At 42.8% G+C, this 18,415-nt stretch overlaps 1 protein-coding gene across 2 annotated transcripts in view; it reads right to left on the bottom strand.

Annotated features, from left to right (window-relative positions):
- Positions 1-18,415, bottom strand: part of WWTR1 (WW domain containing transcription regulator 1) — a 185,283-nt gene that overhangs the window by 11,979 nt on the left and 154,889 nt on the right. For both annotated transcript variants that reach the window (XM_010858108.1, XM_010858109.1), the window contains one exon: positions 17,900-18,102. In XM_010858108.1, coding sequence (XP_010856410.1) covers positions 17,900-18,102 — 203 coding nt within the window. The remainder of the gene's footprint in view (positions 1-17,899; positions 18,103-18,415) is intronic.

The raw sequence follows: 18,415 nt of genomic DNA, 5'->3' as shown, positions 1-18,415 counted from the left end.
AGATTCCTTTCAAATTTGCTGCTGTTTCCAGAGAATAAAACTTCTGTATATTTTCCCATGTGTCCAAAACCTAAGTTAGGCCCTTCCCATGTTTATGCCTATGAGTTTCCCACTACCCAAGCTGAATCACTGGTCTTGCCATCCATCAAACCCCAAACCAAGGCTACCACAGCACACAGAATATTCAGGCCATCTAAGTTAGATCTCTTCCAGCCCTAAGCAGTGATGATTTTAGACAGCAACAGAGTAACTGCTGTCTAGACAAGTCTAGTGAAGTCATCGGCTATAAAAACTTTCGGTTACTAGGGTTCATCATACTGTTCCTAGGAGTTACGGTAGCATGACTATTACAAACCATGAAGATCTGATAGATAAGAAACTGCATTTTTAATTTATACTGAAATAAATACCCTGTCTAGAAAGGGCTCCTGGTTCACCTCTGTTCATCCAGATTTCAAATAATTCAATACTTAACTAACCTAAATTTTACTCAGTAATCTATGAAAACCAAACCACCCCCCCAAAAAAGGAGATTTTTAAAGGGGGGTTTTAGTCCATAATTCCAATCTTAGAAGGACCTTCTGAATACATGTAGAAAAACTGAATTATTTGCTATAGTTGTCTTCCTTATCTTCTAACCAAAGCTTACCTAGAGGCTTCACACATAAGAATAACAGGGGTTGGACCTGGTGTGAGGAACACAGAGCCCACCAACCCCTCAAACACACTCATATACACACACCACAGTCTGAAAACAGCTAGTCAATGATGTAATTTTTAGTCCCTTATAGACAGTAAATGCAAAGATCCTTCAGGCAATAACCTTCATTATCCAAAAAAGAAAATCAACTTTAACTAGAATATTCCCATTCTCCAACCATGCTGAATAAATGTGGAGTTTACCCCTAAACAGCTATCCTTTTAAACATATAATTTGAAGAGATTGCTGCACTTCTTTACATGTGATGCAATTTTACCACCATATTTCTTAAGAATACTAGATAAATTTGCAATTTCCAGATGGTCTGAATTTAAACCTAATAAGAATCATTTCTGGAACTTCAATGGATAAAAAAATATATATATACAATATATATGAATTATTATTACAGAAATATATAAAATAATACAGTTTTAATATTTTAAGCTTTCCTGTTCATTTAAGTTACTCCTGGGATAGTTCTAATAGAGTATTTATTTTAAAAGAATGCTTGTGAGTGGCTAAATATATAAACAAAATTCAAAAGGACTATTTATAATAAGCATCACTATGAACAAAGCTAGTGGAGGTGATGGAATTCCAGTTGAGCTATTTCAAATCCTGAAAGATGATGCTGTAAAAGTGCTGCACTCATTATGCCAGCAAAATTTAGAAAACTTAGAAGTGGCCACAGGACTGGAAAAGGTCAGCTTTCATTCCAATCCCAAAGAAAGGCAATGCCAAAGAATGCTCAAACTACCACACAATTGCACTCATCTCACACGCTAGTAAAGTAATGCGCAAAATTCTCCCAGCCAGGCTTCAGCAATACGTGAACCGTGAACTTCCTGATGTTCAAGCTGGTTTTAGAAAAGGCAGAGGAACCAGAGATCAAATTGCCAACATCTGCTGGATCACAGAAAAAGCAAGAGAGTTCCAGAAAAACATCTATTTCTGCTTTATTGACCATGCCAAAGCCTTTCACTGTGTGGATCAAAATAAACTGTGGAAAATTCTGAAAGAGATGGGAATACCAGACAACCTGACCCGCCTTTTGAAAAACCTATATGCAGGTCAGGAAGCAACAGTTAGAACTGGACATGGAACAACAGACTGGTTCCAAAGAGGAAAAGGAGTACGTCAAGGCTGTATCTTGTCACCCTGTTTATTTAACTTCTATGCAGAGTACATCATGAGAAACGCTGGGCTGGAAGAAGCACAAGCTGGAATCAAGATTGCCGGGAGAAATGTCAATAACCTCAGATATGCAGGTGACACCACCCTTATGGCAGAAAGTGAAAAGGAACTAAAAAGCCTCTTGATGAAAGTGAAATAGGAGAATGAAAAAGTTGGCTTAAAGCTCAACATTCAGAAAACGAAGATCATGGCATCTGGTCCCATCACTTCATGGGAAATAGATGGGGAAACAGTGGAAACAGAGTCAGACTTTATTTTGGGGGGCTCCAAAATCACTGCAGATGGTGATTGCAGCCATGAAATTAAAAGATGCTTACTCCTTGGAAGGAAAGTTATGACCAACCTAGATAGCATATTCAAAAGCAGAGACATTACTTTGCCCACAAAGGTCCATCTAGTCAAGACTATGGTTTTTCCAGTGGTCATGTATGGATGTGAGAGTTGGACTGTGAAGAAAGCTGAGCGCCAAAGAATTGATGCTTTTGAACTGTGGTGTTGGAGAAGATTCTTGAGAGTCCTTTGGACTGCAAGGAGATCCAACCAGTCCATCCTAAAGGAGATCAGTCCTGGGTGTTCATTGGAAGGACTGATGCTGAAGCTGAAACTCCAACACTTTGGCCACCTCATGTGAAGAGTTGACTCATTGGAAAAGACCCTGATGCTGGGAGGGATTGGGGGCAGGAGGAGAAGGGGATGACAGAGGATGAGATGGCTGGATGGCATCACCGACTCAATGGACATGAGTTTGGGTAAACTCTGGCAGTTGGTGATGGGCCTGGCGTGCTGCGATTCATGGGGTCACTAAGAGTAGGATACAACCGAGTGACTCAACTGAACTGATTTATAATAACCAAAGCTGGGTGAATTTTATACTATATTGGTGAAAACGATTAATGGTGCCATTTCACTTCTCCTTCCTTTATTTTAAATGAAAGATACCTGAAGTTCCATTCCTCCACATCCGTATTTTCCAAATGATTCAATACTTTGAGGATTTGACCCCATTATCATAAGAGGCAATGCTTTGTTCTGCCTGTAGGGGGCTCACGATATCATTTTCACCTTGAAATAACTAACAAATGAGAGACGATAATGTGTTGAATATACCTGAAAACTAGCTCCGAAATATAAATTAGGCCAGTCTGAGATAGAAAGGTTTTCAGGGTGGGGGATGATGCAACACTTTCTTCGAGATTATTATGAGACCATTCTTAAGTCACAGCAGCCACTGTGAAGGTGATGTTGGCCCCTGGCTCTAAACCCACATGCTCCCTATCCACATGCTCCCTATCCACAGTGGCCCACAAAGCCTGCCTGACATCACTGGCCATGTCTCCTCCTTTGTCTGGGACATGTTCCCCCTCACTCCCTCATTCCCTCCCCACTGTTCCTCCCACTTTTGGCCTCTGTTCCAACTGTTCCTTCTGCTTGGAACACACTGCTCAGATCTTCCCAAAGTTCATTCCCTCACTGATGACTGTCTCAACAGAGCAATCTCTTCAGAGATTACATTAAATGTTCTTCATGGCAACTGACATATTTACTGTCTGTCCTTCTCTTTAGAGTGTAAGGTCCAGAGGAAAGAGATCTTACTTATCATGTTCACTTCTGTGTCCCCACTGTGTATAACAGCCCAGACATGTACTAGGTACTTGATAAATATTCACTCAGTGAAGAAATGAAAATATCACTGGAATTCAAATGGAAATATTTTCAATTATAATTAATAACAAAAGAAAAATTAACTAAGAACATTCAATTCTCACCCCCAACCACAAATATGAGTAAAACAACAGTCTATTGTATACATCCCAACTAGCCAGGCTTATATGCCATCCTACTGAAATGATCCTACTGCATTTTTCCTGCTCCCAACACAGAAGATGAGCAGAAGGCCAGAGTCGCCAGGAGCAGCATCTGGGGCCAGATGCTTGGGTCTGAACCCTGGCCATGCCATCTCCCAGCCAGTTATTTAATATTTTTGTTCCTGATATGTAAACTGGGGATAATAATAGAATCCACCCAATAGGAAAGCTGTGGTGATAAATGAGGTAATTCACTGTGTGCATAGAACAGTGCTGGCATACAAGATCATTTAATAAGTGTTAACTAAATATTATTATTAATGGCACCTCATGTTCTGTAGTCCAATCCCAACAAAACTAAAGTAAAAATAAACCATCTTAAAAGTCACACTACAACATGGAGCTAATCCACTTTGAGTGGTTTGACACTTTTTCCTGATCAGCTTTCACCTTGGAAGATTATACCAAGTGTGAAATTCATCATGAGTCAGCAAGGCTAAAAATATAGCTTAAAAAAAAACAAAACACGAACAGGTTTGTAAACCTTTTTATATAACATAAAATTAAATTTTAATGTAATTGGACAGTAATGAGAAGCTTCATACATATTTAATAATATATTGCATATTTAGAATTTTTAAAGGTCTAGTCTCTTTTTGAATGAAAATAAGTTTCCTACTTCTGTTCATAAATTGAAGAAGAGCAGTACAAAATCTAAGGCTTGGAAATAAAAGAACTAACCTCACTGACATGTCCTCATCCTGACATGTCCTCATGCACACAAGGGAGGATTTTTATTAAAAAAAAAAAAAAAACACTAAATTTAGGTATAAAATTAAGCCCTAGATCCAGTGTGATTTTAGCTGCCACATGACATCCCCTCCCCTCACATGGGCAGAAATGAAAGGCAAACACCTGACTTTAGTTTGACTAAGACGTGGAGTTGAGGCTGATGGAACGAAAACAGCTGAGGCAAGGCTGAAGATGCAGCACTGGACCAAGTGAACTGATTCGCAAACAGGGACAGTTGAACAAGGCTGGTCTAGGATGTGACTCAGACCTCCAACTCAGGGCTGGCGGTGCAGCTGCCCTAACCCCGTGCTCCCTCCCCACCTCCCCCTAGTCCAAGCAGGATAACAGAAGCTAAGCTGGAAGCACATCTGAGCCTTTGGTTTGTCTCTCACCTTCTACCTCCACTCCAGGTCAGCAAGTCTATTCACAGATCCCCTCCCAGTGTCCCTTCCACTGCCACCCACCTGTCCTCCCAAACAAGTCTACAGTTTCCTGGACTTGTCAGTACTTTGGGTCCCCCTTCATCAGGCCATTTCTCCTCCACCTTTAGAGGTTCTGTTCCACTGCCTTTTTTCCAGAATGCCTTTCCTGACGACCACAGCAAGCCACCACCTGCCCCTCTCCCAGCCCTGAAGTCCAAAATAACATGTCCATCTGGGGTCTGAAACTTCATGTCTCACAAGTACATTCCTCACCTGGCCATACAGCAGCTCTTCCTGCTAACTTCAAGTTTTTTCTTAATGCCATCACCACCTCTCCTCCTTCCAAATCTCAGCCAACTGTCTCCCAAAGATCCCACAAAGATTCATTCATTTGCACCTGTATTTATTTAAAAAAAATACTATGGAGAGGGCTTCCCTGGTGTTTCAGTGGTAAAGAATCTGCCTGCCAATGCAGGAGACATGGGTTCGATCCCTGGTCCAGGAAGATCCCACATGCCTCCAAGCAACTAAGCCCAAGCACCACAACTACCGAGCCTGTGCTTTAGAGCCCAGGAGCTGTAATTACTGAGCCCACATGCCACAAATAATGAAGCCTGCATGCCCTAGAGCCCATGCTCTGCAACAAAAGAAGCTACAGCAATGAGAAGCCCTCACACCACAACTAGAAAATAGCCCCCACTCGTCGCAACTAGAGAAAAGCCTGAGCAGCGATGAAGACCCAGTGCAGCCAAAAATAATAAATAAAAATTATTTTTTTTTTTTTTTTGAGGATTTAAAAGCATATTTCATTCTATTTTTTAATGGAATAAATTGGCATGAAAAGGTAGGAAAACCAATTACATTTATGGTTTTAAAGTGAAAGTGAAGTCGCTCAGTCGTGCCCAACTCTTTGCGACCCCATGGATAGTAGCCTGCACCAAGCTCCTCCGCCCATGGGATTTTCAAGGCAAGAGTACTGGAGTGGGTTGCCATTTCCTTCTCCAATAAAAATTATTTTTAAAAAATACTATTGAGACTATCAGAGGCCAGGCACCTCAGCAGCAGGCATATAGCAATGAAAAATACAGATAGTGCCCTGCTCAGTGAGGATTCTAGAGGGGAAACAGGTTACAACAAAAAATAATGGACAAGGGCCATGCCTAGTAGGGTCTCTCTCCCTGACATCTACATGCTCCAAACCTTCTTTCCAACTCAAGTAGTCAGCACGGCTTCTATTTCTACTGCATTCAAGGATCTACCAACCTTCACATGCAAGACTGCATCCAGAACTCTGCTCTACACTGTCACGATTTTTACAGTTATCAAAGGAGAAAATTCAACATGGGAAGAGGTCAGGGTATTATGTCTATGAAGAAGCAAGTGAAAGTGAAGTTGCTCAGTTGTGCCCGACTCTTTGTAACCCCATGAGTCGACTGTATAGCCCATCAGGCTCCTCTCTGTCCATAGATTTCCCAGGCAAGAATACTGGAGTGGGTTCCTCCTCCAGGGGACCTTCCTGAGCCAGGGATCAAACCTGCATGTCCCGCATTGCAGGCAGATTCTTTACCATCTGAGCCACCAGGAAAGTCCCATGAAGAAACAAGGCTGTTTAAAAGAGATACTGAGTGGCAACTGTGGCTCTCAAACTATTAATGGACTGTCACATGGAAGAAGGAAGATTCCTCTATCCCAGATTGGAGCCACATCTGATGTAGTCCATTCATTGGTAGGACTGGCTGCTTCTCAATTCTCTGGGCTACTGGCCACTGGAATTTTCAAACACTTGTTGAGGCGTAAATGCTACTGGACATGACCTGGGCTTGGCATAGGAAAAAAAAGTGTTCTTGGAATCAAAATGATGAAAGCTTAAATCCTAGCTCAGCTACTCCTTAGATATAGCATCTTGGACTACACTTTTTTTTCAGTTTGTTAATCTGGAAAAAAAATGACTTTTAAGATTTATCTTGCTGGCTGGTTATAAAGATTAAAAAGCATATTTATCAAGAACCTGGCACAGGGAGGCAGCTAATAAAATGAGCTACTGATGGCGCTAAATGTTTTAGGATACAAAGATATTAGCTAATACTTGCATATCACTTACAACTTGTGAAGCACCGTCCTAAGTGTGCCAACATACTATTTCATTTCATCCTCGACAGTCCAGCTCTCTCCATTTTATAGATGAGGACACTGAGGCGCAGACAGGCTAAGCAACTTTCCCAGGATCTGGCCCCAGAGTCTGTTCTCACAGCCACTACACAGTCAGCGGCAGAGAGAGGAAAGCCAAGGACTGAGGTTGGCAGACCTCAAGACCTCAAACTGTCAGCCCTTTCACCTACTAGCTGTGGGACCTGGGCGCGTTCTCTCATTTCTCTGAGCCTGCTTTCACAGTCAGAACATGGAAATGCCAGTCCCTGCCTTCTTCAGGTTATGTTGGTGCGCTTAGTTGTCCAGCTGTGTCTCTGCAACCCCATGGACTATAGCCCGCCAGGATCCTCTGTCCATTGAGATGCTCCAGGCAAGAATACTTCAGTGGGTTGTCATGCCCTCCTCCAGGGGATCTTCCCAACCCAGGGATTGAACCCAGGTCTCCCGCATTGCGGGCAGATTTTTTAAGGTCTGAGCCACCAGGGGAGCCTAAGAATACTGGAGTGGATAGCCTATCCCTTATCCAAAGTATTTTCTGAACCCAGGAATCAAACCCGGGTCTCCTGCATTACAGGCGGATTCTTTACCAGCTGAGCTACAAGGGAGCTGAGCTTCAGGCAGTTTAGAGGACTTAACAAACCATCCTGTTTCACTTCCTGAACACACTTTATCTCTCTGAATTGGAAGAGAGATCGAACTGGCCTCTCTGATCTGTTTCAATGTATATGGGTGGAGCTAGTGTCCCGGGAATTCACAAGCACAGCCAGCAGAGTTACAAGTTAAGATGTTAAAGGCCAGTTTTCAGAAAGATCTGGAAAGCTGCCCCTGGTAACCCCACCCCTACCCTCCTCCACCACAACTTTATTTTTTTGTCTACATCCAAGCTGGGGGCAGAGAAGGCAATGGCACCCCACTCCAGTACTCTTGCCTGGAAAATCCCATGGACGGAGGAGCCTGGTAGGCTGCAGTCCATGGGGTCGCTAAGAGTTGGACACAACTGAGCGACTTCACTTTCACTTTTCACTTTCATAAATTGGAGAAGGAAATGGCAACCCACTCCAGTGTTCTTGCCTAGAGAATCCCAGGGCCGGGGGAGCCTGGTGGGCTGCCGTCTATGGGGTCGCACAGAGTCGGACACGACTGACACGACTTAGCAGCAGCAGCAAGCTGGGGGCGTAAAGACTGGTACAAGATAAAGGCCTGAGAATCTCCTTCAGAGTTTGTGGTCTTCCATCTAGCTTCCTGAAGCGAATAATTATATATATATGTGGGTTTAAAAGTGCCCTCTCCTAGGGGCTGGGGATGGGATGGTGTTTAAAATAGCTGGAGGGGTTAGTAGGTGAAAGACAAATGCTGATTCATAAGAGGAAGATGTCCCTGGAAGAGAACTTCAAACCTCCTCGCCTTCCAGCACCCCATTGGCCTGCCGCCTGCCCATGGAATAAATCAACAGAGGAGGTGAGAAAGTAAACAGCAGTTGAAAGTGCCCTGTAGCCCTGTCCGTCCTGGGTGAAGGGAGTGTCTCTCGCCAGCCAGCCAGCTCTGGCCCTCGCTGGAATGTACTTCAAAGACAAAGGAAGACAATAACTTCTTCTGAGGGTGATCTGTTTAAGTGTGTGTGGCCAGGGATACTACAAAAATGGAAGATTGGATTGTTTTAATTATAAGGGGTGGAGTGAGTAGAAACAAATGAAAAAAAAAAAGAAAAGAAAGACAATATTTTGAAATCTTAACATTAAAAAAATTATTGTGGTGCAGAGAAGTTGCTCTCGCTGCCAAAACCCTGAGGGACTTCAGAGGCAGAATGCCGAATTATTGACCTTCTTTACAGGGGGGCACAAAACCCCATGCCCAGTGTAAATTTCTTTTTAACTCTGTGCCAAGGGATTCTAGAACTTTATTGTCACATTTCCTGGAGGCTCTCTTTGGAAATACCTCATCACACAGGCTCAGCTGCCAGACCCAGGCTGTCGCTAGGAAAGAATATTCAAAACTCTGACACTTTGGGAAAGACATTTGTTGAGTCCCTAATTATTAACCACGGCCTTCTTGACACTCTTTAATTCAAGATGTATAAAACAGTTTTGTGTTGTTCCATAATCTCTGTTATCCTTTAGAATCACATTAAGGGAAACATTATAATTTAGATATTCTCCTCTTCACTTAAAAAAACAAAAAGTAGCTGAATCGATTTCAAGATGGAGTATTTCTTTATACCTCAGAGATCTTACCAAGGTCAGAAATATGAAGCTGCTTTTCCTCTGTTCAAACTTGGTGAACCTCCATTTTAAAAATTGTGTTTGTACTACTCAGCCATAAAAAAAAACAAAATTTTGCCATCTGCAACAGCACGGGTGGGCCCGGAGGGCACTATGCCAAGTGAAATAAGTCAGACAGAGAAAGACAATGTGCAATATCACTTACATGTGGAATTAAAAATTACAAGAAACTAGCAAATATGACAGACACAGAGAACAAACCAGTGGTTACCAGTGCGGGAGTTGGGGGTAATACATGGGTGGGGGAGAGGAAGATACACACTATTGGGTGTAAGATAGGCTAAAAGGATGTACTGTACAACATGGACAATACGGCCAATGCCATGTAAGTGGAAATGAAAAGGAAAGTTTAAAAATTATCTAAAAAATTTCAAGAACCTATAATGGAAAATAACCTGAAAAAAGAATATATGCGTGCTCAGTCGCTTCAGTTGTGTCCGACTCTTTGCAACCCCATCAACTGTAGCCTTCCAGACTCCTCTGTCCATGGGATTCTCCAGGCAAGAATACTGAAGTGGGTTGTTATGCCCTCCTCCAGGGGTACTTCCCCACCCAGGGGTCGAAATGCTTTCTTATGCCAATTCAAATTGGTTGACCAATTTAACTAATGATTAAGAATGCTCAGTATTTTCCATTTTTGGCTTTTTCCATCACTCTCAAAGTCTGATAAAGCTTTCCCAGGATTTCAGCCACACAGCATGTATGGCCCTAGGCAAACATTCCCTATATCACAGAGATATACGTACACACACACATATATATGTTACTGAAACACTTTGCTGTACACTTAAAACAAACACAACACTGTAAACCAACTATATTTCAATGCAGTTTTTTAATTGCCTAAAAAAATAGATATTTAAAAATAAATACAAATTTTAAATGTGTTTGATTTTATAACATCTTTCAAAAGTGTCCTTTTGAAAGGAATTGGTCATTTTTTTAAGAAAATGAATTATTTCCAGGACCAGGCAAATAGAACACTGACAGCAGTTAGAATGGAAACTCTATGAAGGTAAAGAACAAGCCTATTAGTTCACTACTGTGCATTCAGTGCCTAGAACGTGTTGAACAAATGAATGAGTGAATGAATGTACACAGCCAGGCTACTCTAGTGGGATCCACGGGTGGACAACATGACCACTGATGTTCCTGCTCAACCCCGAAACCTAATTCCCTGAAATGCTTTCCTAAAAGGAAATCATAGCCCCATGTGCTGAAGGCATGACTCCATGAAGCTGCCACTATTTATGCTACGATATGACACTTTTTAACCTCTCTAAATAGTTGTTCTTCACATGACAAACAACAGACCTCGGAGCCTTCCCTGGACCAGCCCTGCTCACAGCCGGGTGTGTCCCTCCCCGGGGCCCTCAGTCAGGAATGGCCGAAAGAGGCTGGCCAGCTGGCCCGCCAGACCCGATAGTGGCTGTCAAGCCCCACAGAAATCTGTGAGACCTGCCAAAGAATTCCGAGGCCTCCGGCCCAAGCCCTCTCCCCTGGTCCCCGTTGTCCTGGCAACCAGAGGCCGAGCTGAGTCAGCGTTTTTGTCTGACAAGCTGCTTTCTCCTGTCCACTGAGCCCCAATTAAGTGAAGGATGGGGGTGAAAGCAATGCTGAGTCTGCCTGAGAATAATAACGGTTTCTCAACAACACAGAGGGAGCGAAGGCTTCTCTACTTAAGATTCTTCCAGGCCCTGGGGGCTGACAGGAAGTCCTCCAGTCAGAAATCATCTTTGAGCCAGAAAGACCCCAAGCTTCACATCTGAATGAATAAAACAATGGAATACTCTACTCAGATAAAGCCAAGAGTCTGTTTTCATGTCAAGGAATCGTTCTTTCAGAGGGACAAATAGGGACTGAGAAGCTTGTTTCTCAGTTTCTGACCAGTTACTCAAATTTTCCATTTCATTGGGTAAAGCTGTAAACATGCCCTTTATGATACTGAGCAAATATTGTGTTGGGTTTTAAGCTGCAACAGCAGAATAGTCTATAGTCTTGCAGGCATGTGTGGTTCATGGGTTTTTAAAATTTATGTCCAGCCTTGCTGTAGAAAGGATTCCAGGCAGCCTAAAATAGATAGGCCCAAACTCAAAGCACCACATCCATGGCGGATACAGAATAAATAGATGACTTCTCAAAATATATTAAGAAAAGAGGTAACACACAGTAGTATAATACACTACCAGTTTTGTTTTAAACTAAATATATATTTTTTAAAAAGAGATACATACAAAGACTGGAAAGAAATCACCAGCATCTTCACAGCTCTCTTGAGGTAAAAGAATAGATGACGATTATGTTCCTTTTTGGTTTTGATTATTTTAAATATTTTCTTTTCTGTGCAATAATTTTACTTCATTACTATTTTTATTTACATATAGTCACGGTCACACTTTGTGAAATTGTACGGTTCAGAGTTTTGCCAAATACCTAATACAGCTGTGAAACAGCTACCCCAACTAAGACACAGACTGCTCTCATTCCCCAAATCCCTGAGTGCCTCTCCTTTGCAGGGAGCCCCTCCCTCACCCCTACTCTGACAAACACTCTTCCGCTGTCTCTATAGTCCTGCCTTTCCCAGAATGTCATATAAATGGAATCATACGTTATGAAGTCTCCTTCTTTCCCCCTTCTTACAGTTATCCCACCTCCAGAGCACAGCACCCTCAGCAGAGTGGTTTTCCAGAGGCTGGGATTTGCCCTGGGGTTGAAGGTCAGGGAGAAAAAGTAATGAGACAGAACCACTTGGGTTTGCTTGTTTGGGCTGCACGGCATGTGGGATCCTACTTCCCTGACCAGGGACAGAACTTGTACCCCCTGCCTTGGAAGCGCAGCATCTTCACCACTGGACCACCAGGAAAGTCCCTGCAGTCTGCTGAGTCTGGATTTTTTTCAATTAGCAAAATGCTCTCTCTTATGTCAGTCAGACAAAAACAACAAAAACAGCTACTACTAGTTATAACTTAAAAAGTTAAAAACTCTATGAGAAGATAGCAAGAAGTACATTGTCCAATTGAGGTTTTTTGTTTTGTTTTTGGTCATGTGGCTTGTGGGATCTTAGTTCCCAGACCAGGGATTGAAGCTGGGACCTCAGCAGTGAGAACTCAGTATCCTAACCACTGCACCACCAGGGAATTCCTGAGAACTGCTTTCTTTTCCAGGGTTGTTTTTACTTTGATGAACCTGAAACTTCTTCACCAGCAAAAAATAAAACTGTCATTATCACAGACAATGGAGAATGTCTTTCATGAAAAGTCATTCTCCATAAGGCCTGTGAGAGACACTGAAAGCAGAGAAAGTTTCCTAATAAGGCCATGTTCTGCAGACCTGGCTGGGATCCCTTTGGGCCCGTTAGCACCCCTGCCCTGGGAGCACCTGCCATGTTTCGAGATAATTCATTAGTTATCAGATACAAGCAGTTCAACTGTGTTGCTACAGCAGCCAACGTTAATGCATAGGAATCATTTTGAACAAAACTCTCCTACTTAAAAAGATTCCTAATCAGGGGAGATACCAAACCTCACCAGCCCTTTGATCCTAATTCTGTAGTTATCCAACAACTTGCTGGCCTGTGGGGACTGAAAAGGAAGGCAAAAAGCACGTTATGCTCCTTTCCCAGAACTCTGGGCTCAAGTGATCTGGTCTCTGCTCCAGTCATGAAAGTCAAAGATGGCAGCCATTGGAACCCCACAAAGTGGGGAATGGTTTGAATTCATCCTTCTGGCCACCAATTCGGATTAGATTTAATCATTTTGTCTCCAGTGATAAAACATAAGTTATCTGAAGGCAGCCGTGTCTCGTTTATCTTTTTATTATTTTGCACTATGCAAATGTTGAGTGAATAAACAGACGAGACAAAAAAAGGAATCAGAAAATAATTTTCCATCCTGAAATAATGGAAGTTCACTTCAGATCTGTAATCAGACTTTCCTCAAATTCATTGGGTTAATATCTTCTGCATGATTTCAGTGATAAGTTCATGTCTGAGTCGTTGGCATCAGAAGGTACATGTCAGATTGTGGAAGAAGGACCAAGGAGTTGTTTTCTCCGCAGACTATGTGCCTAGAGGAACAATGGCATGGAAGCAGAAAGAAGAAGAAGGAACAATGAAACAATATTTACATAGCATATAAGGAGCTTCCAGGGGACTTCCCTGGAGGTACAGTGGTTAAGACTCTGCACTTGAAATGCAGGTGGCTTAGGTTCGATCCCTGGTCAGGGAACTAAGATCTCACGTGCCGAGAAGCCACTAGGACTGTACACCACAGTAAAAGATCCTATGTGCTGCAACAAAGACCCGAAGGAGCCAAAAATAAATAAATAAATAAATAGTTTAAAAAAAATACAGAGTAGTGATAATTTCCCAAGAATTAGGGAATAAATTCATTCTACTTATTAAAATGTACCAACCCCCTTTCCTGCCTAAAGATGAAGGATAGGAAGGGGCTTCTCTCCCAGAAATTGTCCTGTGAGAGGAAGGTCAAGGCCTGCCTGCAGGGCAGGGGCTCTGAGAGGACAGGCTAGACAGCTAGGGCCCTCCTGCAAACTGCAGGGGGACCAGGCGAATTACCAGGCTGCACAAATGGTAAAGAACCTGTCTGCCAGTGCAGGAGACATAAGGGATGTGGGTTGGATAACTGGGTCAGGAAGAGCCCCTGGAGGAGGGCATGGCAACCCACTCCAGTATTCTTGCCTGGAGAATTGCATGGACAGAGGAGCCTGGCAGGCTACAGTCCATGGGATCTCACAGAGTCAGACACAACTGAAGCAACTTAGCATGCAGGGGAATTACTAAGTGCCCAGAGAGCAAAGGATATTCAGGCAGTTGTTGACTATGAAGAACGGAGAGTGGGACAGAAAGAACAAATGGAATTGACAATCTTCAGAGCTCTTCAGGGCCAAAGTGCCTCTACCTTCCTACCAGATGCTAGAAGGCAGCTAAACAGGTGAGCCAGGTATCACTTTTACTTCCAGTCCATTAAGTTCAAATCGTGATGCTTGAGAGCAAAGCAACAAAAGAAAGAAGTGAAAAAAAAAAAAAAAAACTACACACCAAGATGATACACATAATCCACACCTGAACAATCAGACATCTTGGCAAACGCCCCAGAAAACTGTCATCACTCTAACACCATTTATTGTACGGTCTTAAATAATATCTTTGACCCTGAGAAGCAAGCTAATTCTGGAAGGAGGAAAACTTCTTCCACTACTTAAAAAAGTCTCTTTAGGCCTTTCTTCCTGTATTCCATAATAAAGATAAGAAGACATCTGAACCACCCATTCCATCTTCTCCTCCTCCATATGTGTGTGCTTGCACGTTCAAAGCTAACTATGTGAACCTCTGTGAGCAAATCTGGACAGTATTTCTCCCCGTGTCCTGTACAGGGGAGATGACACTGTGATGAAGCAAAATACTCTGAGTTCCACAGCCTCTAGGGATCAGCATTTAAGGAACTTGGTTGGTATTTCTGTAATACAAACCATCAATACTAACATGCTGGTTCAAAGGCACCTATGGTTGGCATAAAGGAAACAATCTGGGGCACTTTCCTCCACCCCTTTTCAGAAATGCTTTCTGTGGGAAAGGAGGAGGTAGAGTAAGAGAAAGAGAAACAGAACAAGGCAGAAACTGAGAAGCAAGTCATTCTTTGCAGGACAGTCATAGCTTTGTGGGGGAAAAACCATTAAAATGTATAAATGCTAATCTACTGCTATTTAATTTACTCTGTATTATAAAATAGATATATTATTCCAAGTAGAATCATTATCCAAAGACAGAAAACCATAATACAACCATTTCCTTCTAAGAAACATGATAGTGTATATCTAAAAACAGTATAAACAACTGTTGCCCTGAAATAACTATGAAAGTTCAGACATAAATCCTCAGGGTAAAAAAGCATAATAATGGTCATATTACAAAGTTGTATTCCTCAAATTTAGAGGATAGTTCAACAGAACAACAAAGCACAATTTATATTCACTTCCCGCATTTTCAAAGACTGTCTAAGGAATTCTTTTAATTCATCATGGTTTTTAAACTTCACACAGTGTAATTGTTAGTCACTCAGTCATGTCTGACTCTTTGCAACCCCATGGACTATAGCCTGCCAGGCTTCTCTGTCCATAGAATTCTCTAGGCGAGAATACTGGAGTGGGTAGCCATTCCCTTCTCCAAGGGATCTTTCCGACCCAGGGACTGAACCCGGGTCTCCTGCATAGCAGGCAGATTCTTTGCCATCAGAGCCACAAGGGAAGCCACCTCACACAGTATAAAGTATCACACAGTACAGATACTTTGTATTTTAGAATTTATTTGATGAGAAATTCATTATTTACCTATAGCAGTAGGTGTATATTTTTGAAAGTATCAGATATAATAATACCAAAGGGAAAAAAAATAGTGTTTAATATCCCCATCCCCCTGCAAAAAAGCTTTCTGGAACAGTCAAAACTACTCATTTCCTTAAACATGGAAAGGAAGCTCCCCATGTACCTTGCTTCATGTGAGTCATAAGGCAAAGTCTGAAGAATTAGAACAATAAACTGAAGCCTTCCTCCCCAAAATGCAGCCAGCAAAATTTATGAGGCCTGAAAACATGTGCTACATTAGTTGAGCAGCACAGAAGAGAATTCTGCTCTTGCACAGACCAACCCATTTCAGCAGGGAAAAGGCTGTGGCCTCCTTCAAGGACTTTCATTTATTTTTTGAAGGGAAGCACTGAGCCTGACTCACTGAGGACACACCCTCTTTGGATGGACTGACTGCATGAATACACGAACGAGTGGAGGATGCCATGGAGGTGGCTATTCAAAGCCCAGGCAGTTTTGCAGACCCCTCTATCAGAGTCCATAGGCAAAACATTTTGCTTTCGCAAGCCCCCTCAGTTTTCTCTTTTTTTCATGCTTCATGGCAGATTAAAGACAGTTGCAGCTTCACTGTCATTTCCTCCATGAACACTCTCTGTTATCTGCTCTAATTTGGGGTAGGAAGGGTAGCGGGGATTAGAGGAGGAGGTGCACACTGTGACTGTTTGATCAAGAGAATGTGGAAGAAGTGATTCTGTGGCAGTTTCTAGAGCCAGGCCCTAATACACTGGCAGCTTTCAATTCCTGTCTCTTAGAATATTCTCTCAGGGAGACCCAAGCTGCTATTCCAAATAGAATAGTTCCACTGCTCTAAGATTGCCAAGCTAGAGATGCCATGGGCAAATACTTCAAGTTTTCATCCCAGCTAAGCCCAGACTTTCAGCAGCCCTCACCATGAGGCCACACACTTAAGTAAACCCACCTTGGACCCTCCAAGTCAACCCATCCATCAGTTGAATACCACTAAGTGGCTTACTCCTTGGAAGGAAAGTTATGACCAACCTAGATAGCATATTCAAAAGCAGAGACATTACTTTGCCAACAAAGGTCCGTCTAGCCAAGGCTATGGTTTTTCCAGCAGTCATGTATGGATGTGAGAGTTGGACTGTGGAAGAAAGCTGAGCGCTGAAGAATTGATGCTTTTGAACTGTGGTGTTGGAGAAGACTCTTGAGAGTCCCTTGGACTGCAAGGAGATCCAACCAGTCCATCCTAAAGGAGATCAGTCCTGGGTGTTCATTGGAAGGACTGATGTTGAAGCTGAAACTCCAATACTTTGGCCACCTCATGCGAAGAGTTGACTCATTGGAAAAGACTCTGATGCTGGGAGGGATTGGGGGCAGGAGGAGAAGGGGACAACAGAGGATGAGATGGCTGGATGGCATCACCGACTCGATGGACTTGAGTAAACTCCGGGAGTTGGTGATGGACAGGGAGGCCTGGCATGCTGCAGTTCATGGGGACACAAAGAGTCGGACATGACTGAGCGACTGAACCGAACTGAACTGAAGTGACTTCAGACTACACTATGTATAGAAGAACAGTCCAGCTGAGCCCTGCCTCAACTCCTGTCCACAAACTGTGTGATATAATAAAAAGGCTATTTGGTGGGAAAGGGGGAGGATGGGAATAAGGGATGGTTAGGGAGTTTGGGATGGACATGTACACCCCGCTATATTTAAAATAGGTAACCAACAAAGACCTACTGTAGAGCGCAGGGAACTATTCTCAATGTTATGTGGCAGCCTGGATAAGGGGGAGTTTAGGGGTGAATAGATATATGTGTTACATATGGCTGAGTCCCTTTGCTGTCCATCTGAAACTATCACAACATTGTTGATCAGCTATATACCAATATACAATAAAAAGTTTAAAAATTAAATACATAAAATGGTTATTCTTTTAAGCCACTAAGTTTTGTGATAAAAAGTAATTGGTACATACTTTTTCTCTCCCTCTAGTGACGAGTAGTGAAAAGCCAAAGGTAGCCATGGTAATACAGCTAGTCTGTGTGCTCACAGATTTGGCTCTCAAAATAGTGCAAGTAGAGAATGGATGCTTGGAGCAGAGTTTTGGGCCTTTAATACTTCTGGAGAAAGATTTATTTTACTCTGATGGCAAGTGGCTACCTACCTAGTAGCCTTGGCCACGAAGCCTCCACCAGGTACCACCAAAGGCCATACCTGCCTCATGAGCTCCTCCTGGCGCATCCTAATCCTCTCTCTCTCCATCTGGATCCTCTGAAGCCGAAGCTTCTGCTGCTGCTGCTGTTGGGTGGTCAGCGCGTTGGGCATACTCATGAGCCCCGCTGATGGGTTCTGAGGGGGATGGTTCTGCTGGCTCAGGGAACTGGGTGCCATCTGCTGCTGGTGTTGGTGATTCATCACTACAGGAGAGAAGAACAGGGAGATGAGTGGCCAGGACCACAGCACCTTATCAAAAAGAGACCATCAGAACGCTGTGGCCTTTAGATTCCTGAGATTCCTTCCAAAGTACTTTGCTGCTTATCATTACTGTTTAAGTAATCATTACCTTAATTCAATTCACAGAGACTCAGATACTGGCCCCTCTCCTGACCCACCTAGTCTTAGCTCTTGTGCCCTGTTAGAAGTCTGATTTCACACCTTGCCTGTGTCTAGGGTACATTTCAATCCTTAAATAGAACATAGTGGTCATAAGCAAATTCCACAAAGGTTACC

The sequence above is a fragment of the Bison bison genome, unplaced genomic scaffold (genome assembly GCF_000754665.1).
Source record: "Bison bison bison isolate TAMUID 2011002044 unplaced genomic scaffold, Bison_UMD1.0 scf7180017864384, whole genome shotgun sequence".
NCBI classification, from domain to species: Eukaryota; Metazoa; Chordata; class Mammalia; order Artiodactyla; family Bovidae; genus Bison; species Bison bison.
The sequence above is the reverse complement of the archived record's forward strand: the minus strand, read 5'-3'. Positions and strand labels throughout refer to the sequence as shown.